We start from the raw sequence: 17,059 nt of genomic DNA, 5'->3' as shown, positions 1-17,059 counted from the left end.
TGGAGTAAGGTTCCAAGCATCTATGTCACCTCCCCGCCCCCATTCCTTTTAACATAAACTCTTCCAGGAGCTGGTGTTCTTCCCCAAGGAGAAGATGACGGACGCAGAGATAATAAACTTGAGCGTTGCTCTGAAGGCTCCAGGTATGAGTGACGCAGCTTTGCGGGCAGTAAGCACACCTGCAGCAAGCCTGGCCGCCTGGCTCTGGGCTGTTCTGCGCTACAGGCTGGCACAACACCGAGGACTGCCCACGGGCCTGCTGCTGCGGCAGATAGAGGCGACACTGGCTCGGGAGCAGGCCCAACTGGCCCACTACCAGTTCCAGGCTAAGGAGATCCTGGAGCGCAATTTGGCCCTATCTAAGCAGCTGGAAAATATCCAGGTTTCCCACGGCCATCTGGTAGAGAGTCTCAGTTGGACTCAGACTGACCAGTATCACAAGTGGCCCATAAAGACTGCATTGCTCACGCCCATGTATTCCTGGACTGCAGAGCTCCAGGTAACCAGCCCCTCCCAGATTTCCCTCCAAAGTTCATTTCGGCACCACTGCCCGCATGCCTCCTCCTCTCAGTGCCCTCACTGCCTCCCTCTGTCCTTCTCTGCCCCCTTGCCATGCTTTCCTCCATACCCTGCCTTGCTCCCTCTCTGCTAGACCCTCTGCCTCTACCCTCCTCACTGGCCTGCACACCCTCTGGTCTTCCCTTCCACACTAGAAGTTGAAGAGGCAGTGCATGACTGTGTTTGGCGATGCCCTCCTGTGTTCAGCTGCCATCGTTTACCTGGGTCCCTTCCCACCATTACGGCGCCAGGAGCTACTGGCAAAGTGGCTGGCTCTGTGTAAGGGCTTTCAGGAGACTCTGGGCCCAGATGATGTGGCACAGGCCCTGAAGCAGAATCAGAAATCTGTCATCACGCCACCAAAAAAGCCCCTGCTCTCCACGTGCTCTCCCTTTAGCCTTCTGTCCTTACTGAGCTCTGAATCCGAACAGTTCCAGTGGGACCGAGACCTGAAGCCCCAGGCAAAGTCAGCTCGCCTGGCAGGCCTGCTTCTGCGAAGTTGCACCCACTACTTCAGTTGCCGTTGGCCTCTGGTGCTTGACCCCAACAAGCAGGCCCTCATCTGGCTGAACCCACTGCCTCTGGAACATACTAGATGGTTGGCCCCAGTTCCCACCAAGGACAGAGGTAAAGCCAGGGATAATAATCATAGTGTTTCTCAGGTGTCTGAACTGCCGGGCACCGGAGCCATAGTGATATTCCCTTTCATAATTACGTTTTTGTGGCCAAGGAATCCCAGATTTCACCAGCCTATTAAACTGGGTCACGTTTACATCTTTTGGCCCAAATGGCAATGATTCTGAATCTATGTGTCTGACCAGTCCATGATCTTCCACTTCCATGGTCTGCTTAGCACCACTGGCAACTTGGCTAACAACTCAGAGCTTTACAATCCAAATCTGTCCCTATGTCCAGGAATTCTGGGGAAATATTTCTATTGGTTCTGCTTGGATCAGAGACCCATCTGGGTGGAGTATGAGAAGGGACATTTTCTAAGGGAAGGGAGGGAGGGAGGGTGTTTATTTCCCAGAAGAAAGGGTTAGGGATGAGTATCTCTAACGGAAGGTGTATGATAAAGGGGTGTGTAACATAGGCTCTATAATCAGACTACCTGGGTCAGTCATTTGTCCCTTGCTAGCTGTTGACCTAAGGCAGTGGTTCTCAACCTTCCTAATGCCGCGACCCTTTAAACAGTTCCTCATGTTGTGGTGACCTCCAACCATAAAATTATTTTCGTTGCTACTTCATAACGGTAATTTTGCTACTGTTATGAATCGTAATGTAAATATCTGTGTTTTCCGTTGGTCTTAGGTGACCCCTGTGAAAGGGTTGTTCGACCCCCAAAGGGGTCGCGACCCACAGGTTGAGAACCACTGACCTAAGACAAGTTACTTAATCTCTCTAAATCTGTTTATTTGGCAATAAATTGAGGGTCTTAGTTATACCCATCTCATAAAGTGTTGTGAGTATTAAGTATGGTAATTCACACAAAAGGGGTTCGCACAGTGCCCAATATACAGGGTGTCCCCGCAAAATGTACATACACTTTAATAGTTATAGCTCAATTTTGAAAATGAAATTTATTTTAATAAACACTGCCTTTAGAATTATTCTAAGTGTGTGTATACATTAGTATACATTTTTTGGGGGGAACACTCTATATATTAAGTTCTCCAAAACATTAGTCTTTATTACTACTAATATATTACTGCTACCGTTATTACAGTCCATCCCTTGGCTATTCAGCACTACTTTCCATTGTACCCATGCACCATTATAAAACTGCCCATTATAGAATGATCACATGTGTAACTCTAATGAAGTCACCGCCTAACAGACACTCTTTTGCATACAATTCTGAGACCAGGAACTCTGAATGGTATTCATTGCTCTTGATTAGATCTGGATGTGGATCCTTGTGATTCCTTAACCTTCAATAGATTATATGCCATCTCACCATACCAACATACCGGATATACAAAGTGAAGCAAAATCAAATCAAGATAACTGCTATAAACTTCCTGCTTAGAAACTGGGCAAGGGTAAGAAACACTCTATATTAGACTCTAGCTTGTACTGTATATCAGATAGAGAGATAGTAAGGCAAATAACTAGCATTATTTCACTGGCTATGGAATTCTTGGACAGCCAGGTCAGCTGCCCTGGGTTCTGATAACTAGTATAATTTTCTTTGCCCATTGCCCTCAGGGCTACCTATGAAAGGCAAGTTGAGTAAGAAGTCCCCTGTTTGTAGCTGGTCTGCCTTAAATGTATGGGAACTTAAGATTTGCCTTAAAATTAAGCAGACCCAGATAATTTGTTACCAGATGGGAGATTTTTCTGGCTAACCCCCTTAAATATCTCATCTTTTTACTACAGATTTCATTCATAAGGACTCTATTAGCTATTAGAGAATGCAAGAAACCTTGGTACATTCTCAGTCTTGAATTTAAACCATAACTTCTAGCTTCTGTCTCTTAACATTGATTCTGGGGGCTCCACCAATTTCACTAAGCCTTGGTGTAATTGTCATCCATCTAAATCTCGGCCTTGACCTCAGAGCTGTAAGTAAGAAAATAGTCTGAGTAGTGAGCTGAGGCTGGCTGGCCATGGAATTTAGCCCCTATTACTTTGGGCTGTATCCAAATCCAAAGGATTTATCTTTGTTGAGCAGGGAGTGCATAGAGAGAAGTACTTGGGATGGACCTAGAGAATCAGGAAGCCCATAATTTCCTATTCCATGCAACATGAGTTAGAGGATCATTTTTACAACTCAGCCAGAGGTATGACTATCTTATCATCTGTGGTCTGAAATGGCTTGATATGAGCAGAAAGGAATTTCCTTAAAGTTTCTCTCATCTAAGTAGAGAAGTAGCCAGCACACTCCAATATCTTCTAATAAATCCACTAAAGTTCAGTGAGCACATAGTCTAAGTCTCATGAGATAAACCAGCCTCTTACCTACCACATAGCCCAGCCACCTTCCCAGTAGGAAAAAGAAAAACCCTCATTGCTTCCTCCAACCCCCATCTTGCTGTATCAGTTAGGAATGCTATCACTGCCAGTAACAAAACCCCAACTTACCATGGCTTAAACAAATAGGGATTTGTTTAGCTCACATTATAATAAGTATGAGATAAGTACAGGGCTTCTGTCTTGCCTTCAAGCACCCAAATTCTTCCATCTTTCTGCTCTATGGTCTTTAGCATGTTGGCTTATCACATTGTAGTGGATTGAATGGTGGACCCCCAAAATATATATCCACATCCTAACCCCTGGAACCTATGAAAGTGATCTTATTTGGAAAAAGAGCATTTGCAGGTGTAATTAAGAACTTTGAAATGAAACCACTCTAGATTGAGTTGACCATATATGTAATGACGAGTATCCTTATAAGAGACAGAAGAGCCCGGCCAGCATGGCTCAGTGGCTAAGCGTTGACCTATGAACCAGGAGGTCATGGTTTGATTCCCAGTCAGGGCACATGCCTGGGTTTCGGGCTCCATCCCCAGTGTGAGGCATGCAGGCGACAGCCAATGAATGATTCTCTCTCATCACTGTTGTTTCAATCTCTCCATAACTCTCCCTTCCTCTCTGAAATAAATAAAAAGTAAAATTTTAAAGAAAAAAAGAGACAGAAGAGAAGGCATAAGTACACAGAGGGAAAGCCATGTGAAGACGGAGACAAATAGTGGAGTTATGTAGGTACAAGCCAAGGAACTCCTGAAGCCACCAAAAGCTGGAGGAGGCAAGGAAGGTGTCTCCCTTAAAGCCTTCAGAGGGAGGGCAGTCTTGCCAATGCCTTGATTTTGGACTTCTGGTCCCAGAACTATGAGAGAATAAGTTTCTGTTGTTTTAAGCTACTGTATTTGTGGTAATCTGTTACCTAGTTGGCTGCTATCCCTCCAAGCATCATGTCAGAATCGCTGATAGTCAGGAAAACAAAAGATCTTTTAGAAGTCTGAATAGCCAGATGTGCTAGGCAGAATTTTGGCTCTCATGACCTTTGCCCCTCCCCCTGCCCCCGGTGTTACACTCAAAAGTATATTCCGTTACATGGCAAGAGAGACTTTGCAGATGTAAGTAAGGTTACTAGTCAATCAACCTTAGATAGAGATATTATCCTGGATTATCTCTCGGTTGCCTCAATGTAAACACCTGTGCCCTTCAAAGAAGAAAGGAGCAAAGAAGAGAAAGAAAGACTTGAAACACAAGAAGGATTCAATGAACCGTTGCTGGCTTGAAGGTGCGATGGGCTACAGGGAAAGAGTGGGAAGGAAACCATAAGCCTGGAAGAGGCCCCAAGTCCTAGATGAGAACTCCAGTTAAATACCTTGATTTTAACCCAGTGTAACCCTGAGCATCCAGCCATGTTGTGCTGGGCTTCTAACCTACAGAACTGAGATAATAAACAGGTATTGTTTTTGTTTGTTTGGAGAGAGAGAAAGAAACATCAGTGTGAGAAAGAAACATCCATTGGTTACCGCCCATACACACCCTGACCAGGGATCAAACCTGCAATCCAGGTATGTACCCTGACCGGAATTTGATCCCACAACCTTTCAGTGCATGGGACAATGCTTCCACCAACTGAGCCACACTGGCCAGGGCACAGGTGTCTTTTTAAGCTGCTAAGTTTGTGGTCATTTGTTAAGCAATAGAAAATAAATATACCCAACTGTAGACCCAGCAACCTCCATCTGCCCGCTTCTTAAATGTGTGATACTTTAAAAAAAAAATCTTAAGTTTCTTAATAGTTAAAAAATAATAAGTATTCTTCTTTTCCAGCCCCTGCAGTAGTGGAGGCAAAGGAAATGCGTTTGGGATGGCTGTTGGCTAGCCAAATGTCTGTGTCCACCACACTGCCCATGACTTGGCTAATTCCACAGTTAATGGCCTTTAACTTACAAGCACTGATTTCTGTATTAGTGATGACTCTTTTAGTTGTTACTCACAGATTAGCTTTGGCAAAAAGGGGAATGCACTGACTCTTCTACCCACAGAAAGGCAGAGATGGGTCTGACTGACCAGAATCCCTCCCTGGAATTTTAGAGGAACAATAACAATAGCTAATATTTATTGACTGCTTACGAGGTGCCAGCTAAGCGCTTCCTATGTGTCATTTCATGTCATCTTCACAGTAACCTTTTAGGGCTCCCTGATAGCAACCCCATTTTGCAGATAAGGAAACTGAGTCCCAAGGAACCTAAGTGGCGTCCCTCATGAGATGGAGCCCTTGGGTGGACAGTGCTCCCTAGCAGGCTAATTCCTCCTCTGAGAAGAGCTCCTCTGCATCTTTCTGCACAGGGAAGGGCGACAGAAGTCAAGAAAAAGAGTATAAAGAGGATGCAGAGGAGGAAGATAACGATAGTGAAAAGAGTCCCAAGGCTAAAGAGCAGAAGGCAGCGGAAAAGGGAAAGGAGGAGGTGATAGACAAGGAAGAGAAGCAAGAGCAAGAGAACAAGGAGGATGAGACAGAGAGGCAGGAGTCAAGGCCAGCCTCTGAGACCCAGTCTCCGCCCTTTCCCTACCTCAGTGTACTCTCAGGCTCTGACCCAGACCTGGGTCCTCAGCTCCTGGAGGCAGCTGCCAAAGGTAAGAACTGGTCCCTGCCCACCACGTCTCCCTTCTGTCCTCCCCCAACTCTGTGGACCCACAGGCTTCTCATAGCCCAGTCTGACCTCAGCTCCCACGTTCATCCTGGGCACTAACTCTGTTCAAGAGCCCTGAGGGAGCCCTGCTCAGTCAGAGGGGAGCTCATCAGAGCCAGATTTTGCACATGGAGGGCCTACGTGCTGGCATGGTGGGTAGAGAGTCCTTGCTTCCCCCTCACAGGCCTGCCTGTGCTACTGACCAATGTGGAGCTGGGACTAGGGTGCCAAGAACTGCCATGGCTACTGCAGCGGGAGCAGCTGAGCCCACCCCAGGTGCAGCCTGGCTTCTGTCTCTATCTGAGCACCACCCTCCCCCTTGGTGCCTTGAAAAAAGGTGAGGGCCAGTGGGTAAGTTGCTAGCACAGCTTTGTGGACATACTAGGCCCCCAGCTTCACTCAATCTGGCCCAGAACAGGCTCAGGACTATAGCAGGGAACCACACTCTCTGTGTACCCCATCCTCTGGCTCTGCCAAGGGGAAGGGTCAAGGGTCTCCCATATCACCCCAAGTGCTAGGTTGTGAACTGCTGAAAGTGCTGAATGTGCTGGATCTGGGTCTGAACATGGACATCCTAGAAGAACAGATGCTGCATGAAATCCTGTGCACGGAGTGTCCCAAGTTCGAGAGCCGCTGGCAGAGCCTCCAGATGAGAGCCTTGGATACCCTCGAAGCTGTGGAGGCTGCTGAGGTGCTCAGGGGACCGCTATATGGGCTGGGATGAGCTTTGCAGGGGCCCAGGTATGGGGGTGGAGAAGAGTGGAGACCACAGGGGACTGTGGGGGAAAGGGACAAATCCATGCCACAATGACTGTGTGCAGGAGCGGCTCCTGCTGAGGCTGCTGTCCAAGAACCCAGCTAATCAGCATCTAGCCAAGTTCCTGCGGGACATGGTAAGGAACCAGGCAGAACTATGTCAGCTGCTTGCCTACCGCGAGGAGCTAGAAGACCTGAGGCTGCAGGAGATGGTACAGTGGGTACCCTATCAGCATGTGGTCCGGCATGGGATAGCCATTATCAGGGCCCTTAGCCCACTGCAAGACCTGCTGCCACCTTTCCGTATGAGCCCAGAGAACTGGCTGGCAGCCACCAAGCGGGCTCTGAACAGCATGAAGCAGTGTGAGAATCATCCGGGGAAGGACTTAAACAGCCATCTGCTACAGCTGAAGACACAGCTGACCCGCCAGCTGCTGGGCAGCACCGTGGCTGCACTGGGCCTGACCCACATGCCCTTGGTAGGTGCCTTGGGTGCCTTAGCTCTGCTGTGCGAGGCAAGGAAGGCACCACATCTGGAGAGGCTGGCACTCTGGCCTGGACTGGAAGCCTCTCCCAGCATAGGCTCTAGCAAGCCAGTCCCAGGTGTGGCTCGACCAGCCTGGCTAGGGCTGAGAGCCTGGCACGAATGTGGAATGTTAGAGCTGCTGCCCCCATTTTCGGGGCTGCGTGTATCCCTGGCAGGCCACTCCAGTGTTTGGCAGTCTTACCTGTCCCTGTCATCCACAGTGCTGGGGCCTACACCTGGGCCTGGGCCCAATCTACTCAGCCTCCTCCAGAAGCTGATCCTGTGGCGTGTGCTGAGACCTGAGTGCCTCGCAGGTGCCCTGGCAGACTTCACCACCAGCCTCCTGGGCCGGCCCCTGGATGAGAACCTGAGTCCTTCCACCATACCCTTTGAACACAGTCAGGCCACTCAGCCCCTGCTGGTCTTGTTGCCACCACCTGGTCACCCCACAGCCACTTTGCATCCCCTGGCTGTCATCCAGAAACTGGCTGCCCAGCATGAGCAGGTTTGAACCAACCTCCCGGCCACAAAGCAACCAGGCTCCTATGGGCTAGGATGGGGGTGGGGTGTCCCAACATTCTCATGGATATTTCTGGATTACTCAGAGACTTTTGGGGTCATTGTGGCATTACTCGGAGTCCCTTGGGGCACCCCAGTATCACCTTGAGTTGTTCTGACATCTCTCTGTGGTTCTCAGGGGCAGAAGCATCTGGAGGTGATAGCCTTGGGCTCTGAGGCCTGGAACCCAGTCTCCGTTGTGGTCAGCACTCTATGCCAGGCTATGCACAAAGGGCACTGGTTGGTGCTGGAGAACTGTCACCTGATGCCTCACTGGCCAAAAGAGCTGCTACAGCCCTTGCTTGGACTGCTGGATAGAGCCGAGGGTGGGTTTGCTGCTGAGAGATCATTCTTAGGACCCTTTCCTACACTTGGCCCTAAGCTTGAATTCTCAGGTCTCATGACCAATCCCTAGCTTCAAGCCTGTCCCGTTTCTGACTCCTGAACCCTTAGCCTCAAGTCCAATCTCTAGACTTGTCTGACCCTCTTTACCCAGTGATTAATTTCAGTCCCATGTCTGACCCTTAGTAGTCTCAGACCTGGAGTTAGAACTGCTTTTAGCCCCATCTGCAAGTAGGAATATGGTCCACAAAGACTTCCGTCTCTGGCTTATTGTGTCTGCAGAGTCTATTGCTTCCTTACCAGGTGAGGAGCGCTGCCCCAAGGGCTCTCAGATGGAAGGGGGGAGGGCAATTGTGCTGTGCTGACTCAGCACTCTCCTTCCTCTCCAGCTGTGCTGACTCAGCACTGCATGCCTGTTTTCTGGGAGCAGTCCCTGGAACTGGGCCATGTCTTGCTTGACAATGTGGAGCTAGCCCAGCAAGAACTCTATGTGCAACCCCTTACCAGGACGATGCCTCTGCTCCTCTTACATGGCCTCCTGCTACACCGGCAGCTCTATGGAATGAAGCTGCAGGCACACAGGGGCCACTGGTGAGGACCCCACCCATTCTACTCAGTCAGTCAGTCCCAAAGCTGCCGGTGTGTGTTTCTCAGCATCTAGAAGGGTTTCAGGAATCTGGAGAAGGGCTGCTGTAAATTATTAAAGAGTCTAGAGATGAAACATAATTTTGGAAGGCATTTTGGGGGGCCAGAGAAGACTTAGCTAAAGAAACCAAGTCCAAGTCCTCCTGTCTCTCTGGACCCCTTGCTTTTTATTAACACAAATTTTCCTAAGACAAAGTAGATATACAAATCAAAGGCAAGATTTAGTATACAGAATCCATTGTCAGATTGGGGGAATTGCCTATGGCTGTTCAGGTGTTTGGCCAGTAGGAGGCAATAACATGTAGATTAAAATGCCTTTGGCTGTCTGGCAGCAAGCAATCATCTATACAAATCTTTAGGTGTGGGGAAATGCCCTTAGCCACTTCCAGCAGGCAGTCCTCAAGGTTCCATCAACCTTTTGATGAAACCTCTTGCATTTATGACATGCTGGAATTAGCTTCCAGCAGAAGCAAACATTGTTTTCCCACAGGCTGGATTCACCTCTGGGGAGCACCAAAGTGTGAGGGCAGGGGGAAGCCAAGGAAAGCTTCTCCAAGGACTTGGGGATCTCGCTTTGAATTGAGTCTTATAAGCAGAGGCAGATTAAGTGGAGATGGGGCTTTTCTGAGCAGAGGGAACTAAGCTCACAGGAGGGAGAAGACAACAGTGTGCCTACGGTGGACATGCTGGGGCTTGAGTGGGAGAGGTGAGGCTTGTGGTAAAGGGTCTTTAAGACCATGGCAAGGGGACTGATTTTATACTGAGGACAGTAGGAAACCACTGAAGGGTTTTAAGTAGGAGAAGAAATACAATCCTACTTGTTTGTTGGAAAGATCACTCTGGCTTCATTGTAGGGATGGGCCAGACAGGACTGTGCTCGAGGCAAGCAGAATAGCTTTAGAAGGCTCTGGAAGTCTCAAGGAAAGAGATCATGGTGGTAGGACTAGGGTAGTCATAGCAGTGGTAGAGAGTGTATATTGGGTGAGGAAGAGAAGTAGTCAAAGGATGGCTCCCAGATTTCTGCCTTGAACAATTGGGTGGTGGGTGTGGAGGGAAATGATTTCTATTGAAAGCAAGTTGTATTTGAGTTGCCAAGTGGCAATGACTAGTGAGCCCACATGAGTCAGGAGCTCAGGAGAGAGGAAAGATGTGAGTCCTCAGCATATAGTTTTGAAACCCTACTTCCTTCTCCCTTCCCCCAGGAATCAAGTGACCCTGACCCAGGTCCTTCAGATGCAAGACCAGCTGTGGGCCAGCCTTAGCAATCCCCATGCTGCCATGGAGGAGTTGGCTGGTGAGACCCTTCCTGTCTCCCGTGTAGTCATCTGCCCCCAGGACCGCTCTGGAAAGGGGTGGAGGTGGGAGTACTGAGACTGGCACATCATTTATAGCTTTGGTTTGGGAAGTGGTAAAACTGGAGGGTCTGGAACTGAGGGCTCTACCCTCATCTTCAGCTTCGGTTTTCTATGGGGGTCCTGTGGGAGACAACAAGGACAGGGAGGCCCTGATTAGCCTCATACATGCCTGCCTGAGCCCCAGCAGGGGGAGTTGGGACCAACCACACACACCCCAGTATCTGCTGGCCACTCTGATACCCAGCCCAGGTAAGCTCTATCAGGTATCTGTGTTGGGGTGGGGAAAGGCAGTGTAGTGCCATCCTCCTGGGAATGTGAACAGCATGGCAACAAAGGAGTAGGAGGGGGCGGTATTCATACAGTTGTGGGGAGATGGCTGAACCTGTCAGAGGAAGGCTTACTCCCTTGGGTCTGGGGTGGGTTGAGTCCACCTTGTCTCTCACTCCTTACCTCCACCTCCAAGATCTAGAGGAGCTGGATGCTATTTCAGAATGCAAGGCCCAGATGCACCAACTGCCCACACCACCTGAACCCAGGACCTGTGGACTGAGTGCTGGACCCCAGGCCTGGCTGTTGCGACGCCAGAGTCGCGCTCTCCTGCGTGCCCTGCAACAGTGTTCACTCACTTGGGTGTCTGCGCCAGATGGCTCCAGACACACCAAGAGGCAAAGGCGGCTGCGGCAGCGCCTGGTTCTAGCCAAGCAGACACTGGAGTCGCTGCAGGCTCTGCTGACCCAGACCACCCACCAAGAGTCTGGTGCCTCTGGTGCCAGGTGGTTGGAGACGGGGTCCAATGCGGGGCGGGCTGTGGAGGGCTTCCTTCAGATGGAAGTGCAGGAACTGAGCCAGCTGGTGAGCACGCTGCAGGAGGACCTCAACTGCCTGTTACAACAGCTGGAAGGAGCACCCCCGTGCCTCTCCCAACGCTGTGTAGCGGTGGCCAACGCTCTGTGGACTGGCCGCCTACCCCTACCTTGGAGACGCCATGCGCCTGCCTGGCTGCAGCCGCCCTGGCACTGGCTGCGACAGCTGTCGCGCCGTGGGGAGCTGCTAGTTCGCTACCTGGGCATGGGCACTGCAGCACCAAAGCGCAGCTTTCACCTATCAGCCTTTCGCCACCCACACCGCCTGCTGCTGTCACTGCGCTGGGAGGCTGCCTTTGCTATGGTCCCCCTTGACTACCATGTGTCCGGCTTGAATGTGCCTGGTGCCGAAGGCCTCAGCTCTAGGCATTTCCCCCAAAAACATCAGGAGCTGAACAGCAGCCCTTTGCACCTTCAGGTATCTTCCAGCAGCCCCTTCATTTCCAATTCCGCCCCCTCAACCTTCCTGACTACACTTGGAAGCTAACTTACTTTGCCTCTTGGTGATCCTGTCCCCTCAGTGGCCCCATCTGCTTCCCTGATCCCGCTCTAGGAAAACCCCTTAGCTTCCTAGCCTGGCCTGACCAGCTTCTGGTGTCCCCAGGTGGTGAGCAGCCCAAAGCCCACAGTTCCAGAGACAGGAACCGTGCTGCTGATTGGGCTACAGCTCTGGAATGCCCAGTGGGATCCGCTAGCAGGAGCCTTGAAGGATGGTCCCACCAGCCAGCCCAGTCCTCTGCCTCCAGTCAGCGTCAGCACCCAGGCCCGGGACACCAATGACCTGCCACCCGCCGCCGGCCTGGCTGTATATTCCTGTCCTGTGTACATGGAAGGGCCCCTGGGCACTGCTAGGCTGCATAGCAAGAATATCCTGATGTACCTGCCCATGCCCACCAAGCTCAGCCCCGCCATCTGTGTTCAACGGAGAGTCCATGTGTGCAGCCCACCCTTATCCTGAGCCCTCAACCAAAATAAAGTTGAAGTAATTCAGTGAAAGAGTTCTGAGATTTTAAGGTGTGTCTGTGTACACACTGAGGGCAAAGCAGTGTGCACAACAGAGGCGAGATGTGCTCACATAGAAGGCGGAAGAAAGAGGGTGTGTGCCTGGCAGCAGGGAGGGTAGTGTGGGGACTATAAAGAAAGGGGCCTGGGAAGAGTCCTTGCCCAGCTCTCTACTGTGGTCTCAGCTCTTGTGCTAAACCCACAAAGGGTATTTTTAAAGGTATAACATTAGAACTCAAAATTATTTATTATGGCACTTAGTGGTATTATTGGGACAGCCCCAATCCTGCCCTACCAGGCATCCCTTCCTCTACAATGGATTCTCTAAGTGAGCCATACACCCAAAAAACAAGCAAAATAAGACACAAGGTCCTATATCCGTTCAACAATTATTTGTTGAGTGCCCCTTTGAACCAGTTGCTCTTCTAGGCACTAATGAGGTTGTTCTAATAGAGACCGACAATGAAAGGCCAACATAGGCCGGCCTGTGTGGCTCAATGGTTGAACATCAACCCATGCACTAAGAGGTCACCAGTTCAATTCCCAGTCAGGTTGTGCCCAGTAGTAGGCAGCTGATAGATGTTACTTTCTCATCAATGTTTCTCTCCCTCTCTCCCTTTCTCTTCTCTCTAAAAATCAATAAAAACATTAAAAAAAAAAGGCCAACATATAAATAAGTTGAATTTGATGACTTTTAAGTACTATAAGGAAAATAAAGTAGGCTGATATGTTAGAGGGTGATTAGAGGGGAGCAGTTAATACAGTTTGGGTGGTATATTTGAAAGGAAGGAGTATTTTTGGTACAGTGCTCGGTAGGTACAAAGGTCGTTTTTTCTTTAAATGTCTTTTTAAAAAAATATTTTTATTGATTTCAGAGAGTAAGGGAAAGGGGGAGAGAGAGAAACATCAGTGATGAGAGAGAATCATCGATCGGCTGCCTCCTGCACACCCCACACTGGGGATCGAGCCCGCAACGAGGGCATGTGTCCTGACCAGGAATTGAACTGCAACCTCCTGGTTCTTAGGTTGACACTCAATCACTGAGCCACACTGGCTGGGCAGGTACAAAGGTCTTGAGGTAAAGCAAGCTTGGGGTGTTCAAGGACCAGAACGTGTAGCTGGAGCATGGTCAGTGAGGGTCAGTGTGAGTCAAGAGGATGGAAAGGTATGGAAAGGGGGGATCACACAGAGCTTTTTCATGGCAATAAACTTGTATTTTCTAAAAGCATAAGGAGAAATCTATCGGAGTATTAGGTGGGAGATGACATGATCTAATCTGAATTTTTCAAAGATGACCCTGGCTGTTCCATGGTGGGAGAAAATCCAGAGTAACAAGGAGGAAGATTTGTTTGGAGGCTATTGAAGTAATTCAAGTGAGGGATGATGGATTTTGGAAAAGGGTAATAACAGTGGAGACGAAGAATGAATGTATTTAGGAAATATTCCGGAGGCAAAGCCAACAGGACTTGCTGATGGGTTAGATGTGAAGAGCGAGGGAAGAGGACAAATCTGGGATGAGCCCTAGATTTTAAGTGTAAGCAACTGGGTGGATAGTGATGTTATTAACTGAGATGGGCAATCTGAGGGAGAAACAGGTTAGGAGTTAGGAATTGAGTTCTACTTTGATATTCTGAGTTATTAATAGTTGTGTGATTACATACTATCCCAGGGCAAACTTCTCAGTAAAAATTGGGTTAGAGTATGGCAGAGCCAAAGGACTACATGGGTGTCCTCTCCTTGACCCTAGTACCAAAATTTACCAGGTACAACTCATCTCCCTCTGGCTAGGATAAGCTACATGGTAGGAGGAAATGCAATTCAAGAATGTAATGAGTGTCAGTGCACAACCTCTTTACAGTCACCCACTCACTAGTGACTGTGGTGCAACTGATGCCTTTGAACAAGAGACGAAACAGAGAGCAAAAGCCTCCACTTTCCTCAGAAGCCATTCCCTTTTCTTTCCTGCGGTCAACCAGAGGCATGGCTGTTCCTCCAGGAAAGAAGATTAGCAGAATATTGAAGAAGTCCTTTTGGATAAATGAACTCTACCCATGTTTACCATCATTACTATTTACCCTCCAGTGGGAGCAGGGCGTGATGAGGTACCTGTAAAACCATCTGAAATTGATTGGTACAGAATATTTTCTACAAATCCACCCCATTCTCTGGACTGAAGTTCATTCTTGAATTATGCCCAACCCAGTTATTAAACCGAGTCAATTAGAGGTTATTAGTATAGTCCAAATACAATGACTACTGCGTAAACATGTTCCAGACTTGACAATTTCAGTCTGCCAGATAAATTAAAATCCCATTAAGAAATTCAAGTCCCAAACAATGAAAGGAAGTAGGAAGTGAGACACAGAACAAAGAGGAGAAATATGTGCGTCCTGTCCCAGTGGATGGGGGTAGATGGAGTAGAGGCAAGAGGAGTGGGACAAAATCAACATGACCGGGGACTTTGGGACAGGGCAGTAAAATGACATACTAGGACTAAAGAAGCTTTTGCTTTTTCCCTCCCGGGGCTTTAGAAGTCTTGCAGCCCAGACTTAGCGAGGCCCCAAGAGCATTACGAGGGCAGAGCAGCATGGTCTGGAAAAGGTGTTTCTTTATTCCTATATGGTATGGATGCTGAGTAGAGATCCTTTAAGGCTCAATGGAGTATGAGGCAGAAAATCACTGTGATGAAACAGTGTTGTTGCAAGGAGGCCAAAATAGCAGGGCAGGGGTGCGGGGCACGGGCCCTGACTGCTGAAAAAGACAAGACGATTCATCAGCTTTAGAAGCAAATGTTGGCAGAATGCCCAGGTATGATACTGGGCCAACTGTACCCAGAAGATTCCAGCTTGTGCACACCCAAGAACCAGTATTAGGCCAGGGAACCCCTTCCTTCTGATACCAAAATGCCCTTCCCTTTATACCCAGATGCCTCTTCGGAAAAGGAGAGGTAGAATGGAGGAATTTGTTTTTGAGCATTTATTTCAAAGAGGATAGATGAACCTAGAGACTGGATTATTTCTAGCTTCTTCCACTCTTTGGTGGAGTGCAGGAAGGGAGTGAGACTTATAAAGAAAATCAGTAATTGAGAAAGGAGCTGAATTTATTTGCATATCTGAATTGATGAGGAAATTTGTGCCCGGCTCTGTACACTATATGCACTAATGATTCAAAGACCAAAAATGCCATTGACTAGCGTGCTGTAGCTCACCTGAAACTAATTTATTTCTGCTGCAGCTTCCTCTTAACAGGGTCTTTCAAAGAGCAAAGGTTTTTCATTTTGATGCAGTCCAATTTATTCATTTCCTTTTATAGATCACTAGAGGCCTGGTGCACAAATTCGTGCACAGGTGGGATCTCATCAGGGCGATTGGGCAGGACTGGCTGGGGAGAGGGGATGCGGGAGGTTGGCTGGCCAGCCCCAGGGCCCCACTCCCTGGTTGAACTCCTGGTCAAGGGGACATATTAGGCTTTTATTATATAGAAGATAATGCTTTCGATGTCAAGTTTAAAGCTCATTGCCTAACCATTGATACCAAAGATTTTCTCCTGTTCCTTTTTCTTTTTTTATTTCAGAGAGGAAGGGAGAGTGAGAGACAGAGAAACATCAATGATGAGAAAGAATCACTGATTGGCTGGCCCCTGCACACCCCCTACTGGGGATTGAGCCCACAACCCCGGCATGTGCCCTGACAGGGAATGGAACCATGACCTTTGTCTCAGCCATGTCATAGGGAATAATGGAACATACTTACACCAGAGTATTAACAATGTAGAAGGACCCTTGAAGGCCAAAAAGACCAAGGCAATCAGTGAGATTCCCAAGAGGTATATTAATAAATAGTAAGCTGGGTGTCCCCACTTAATCAAGAACATAACATCTTGTGAATATGAGAATCAAAAGACCAAGAGAATGACAGAGACCTAATTGCTAACATCCTCAAGTTCCAGAACCAATGCCCACAGCCACCAACCTTCAGGTTTCTACTGATATAGGAAGAAAATTCTAATATAAGACATTCTTTAGTGACATTTTTTTCTTGTCACAAAATGTAACTGGTAAAATAAGCATCTCAACTTCCTGATGTGAACATTCCCCCCGCGCCCTCCCCCCACCCCCCGCCATTAAGATTAAAATTAATGGCACAGGTGGAAAGTATTGACTAGCATTTGCTAAGGTCATTAAATGTTTGAAGCACCCAAAGGAAACAAAAAGGGTTTTGTGATCAAGAGTAAGGGGATAGAATGACTAGAGAAGATCTATTAGCCAGGATATATAATGCTAACTGCCCTAAATCTCCCAAAATTCACTAATTTATTGCAGTAGAGGTTTACTCCTTGTTCAAAGTTCAATGTAGATGTTCTTAAGTCAAGCAGCTTTCCTCCCAAATAGTGACTCAGGTATCCAGACCTCTTCTATGCTTACTCAATCACCTTCAAACATGTGCTACAAGGTCACCCTGGAAGGTGGAGGAGGGGGTAGCACAATATAGAGAAGGCTCATCTGCTCTTTAACTGCCTTCGTCCGGTAGTGAAACATCTCTCCTACTTCCCTTCCATTGCTGAGGACTACTCACATTGCCCCACCTTCATGCAAGGAGCTGGGAAATGGAGTTTAACTGTCCAGGGAAAGGACATTCTGGTGAGCAACTAGCCAGTTTCTTCCACATTAGAAAAGGTGATGTTGGTGTGAAGATCTGGAAGATGAAAATGAACTCATCAGGGAGAGCACTCTAGAAAGATGGAGCAGCACGTACAAAGACCCAGAAGCAGAAAAGGCTTAGCATGTGGTAGGAATGAAAAGAA

The 17,059-nt window shown here is 48.4% G+C and overlaps 1 protein-coding gene across 1 annotated transcript in view; it reads left to right on the top strand.

Moving 5' to 3' along the window:
- The window catches only part of DNHD1 (dynein heavy chain domain 1), a gene marked incomplete at its 5' end in the record, with an annotated part of 65,552 nt that extends 49,218 nt beyond the window's left edge, over positions 1 to 16,334 (top strand). The window contains 13 exons of the mRNA XM_079789143.1: positions 68 to 499; positions 714 to 1,185; positions 5,866 to 6,153; positions 6,394 to 6,546; positions 6,722 to 6,900; positions 7,031 to 7,996; positions 8,189 to 8,375; positions 8,578 to 8,694; positions 8,781 to 8,982; positions 10,239 to 10,330; positions 10,491 to 10,640; positions 10,855 to 11,672; positions 11,859 to 16,334. Of these exons, the coding sequence (XP_079645269.1) occupies positions 68 to 499; positions 714 to 1,185; positions 5,866 to 6,153; positions 6,394 to 6,546; positions 6,722 to 6,900; positions 7,031 to 7,996; positions 8,189 to 8,375; positions 8,578 to 8,694; positions 8,781 to 8,982; positions 10,239 to 10,330; positions 10,491 to 10,640; positions 10,855 to 11,672; positions 11,859 to 12,212 (4,410 nt within the window). The 3' untranslated portion in view covers positions 12,213 to 16,334. The remainder of the gene's footprint in view (positions 1 to 67; positions 500 to 713; positions 1,186 to 5,865; positions 6,154 to 6,393; positions 6,547 to 6,721; positions 6,901 to 7,030; positions 7,997 to 8,188; positions 8,376 to 8,577; positions 8,695 to 8,780; positions 8,983 to 10,238; positions 10,331 to 10,490; positions 10,641 to 10,854; positions 11,673 to 11,858) is intronic.
- Positions 16,335 to 17,059: the final 725 nt, after the last annotated feature.

The sequence above is a fragment of the Cnephaeus nilssonii genome, assembly GCF_951640355.1.
Source record: "Cnephaeus nilssonii genome assembly, chromosome: 13".
Taxonomy (NCBI): Eukaryota; Metazoa; Chordata; class Mammalia; order Chiroptera; family Vespertilionidae; genus Cnephaeus; species Cnephaeus nilssonii.
This window is presented reverse-complemented; position numbering and strand designations above follow the sequence as displayed.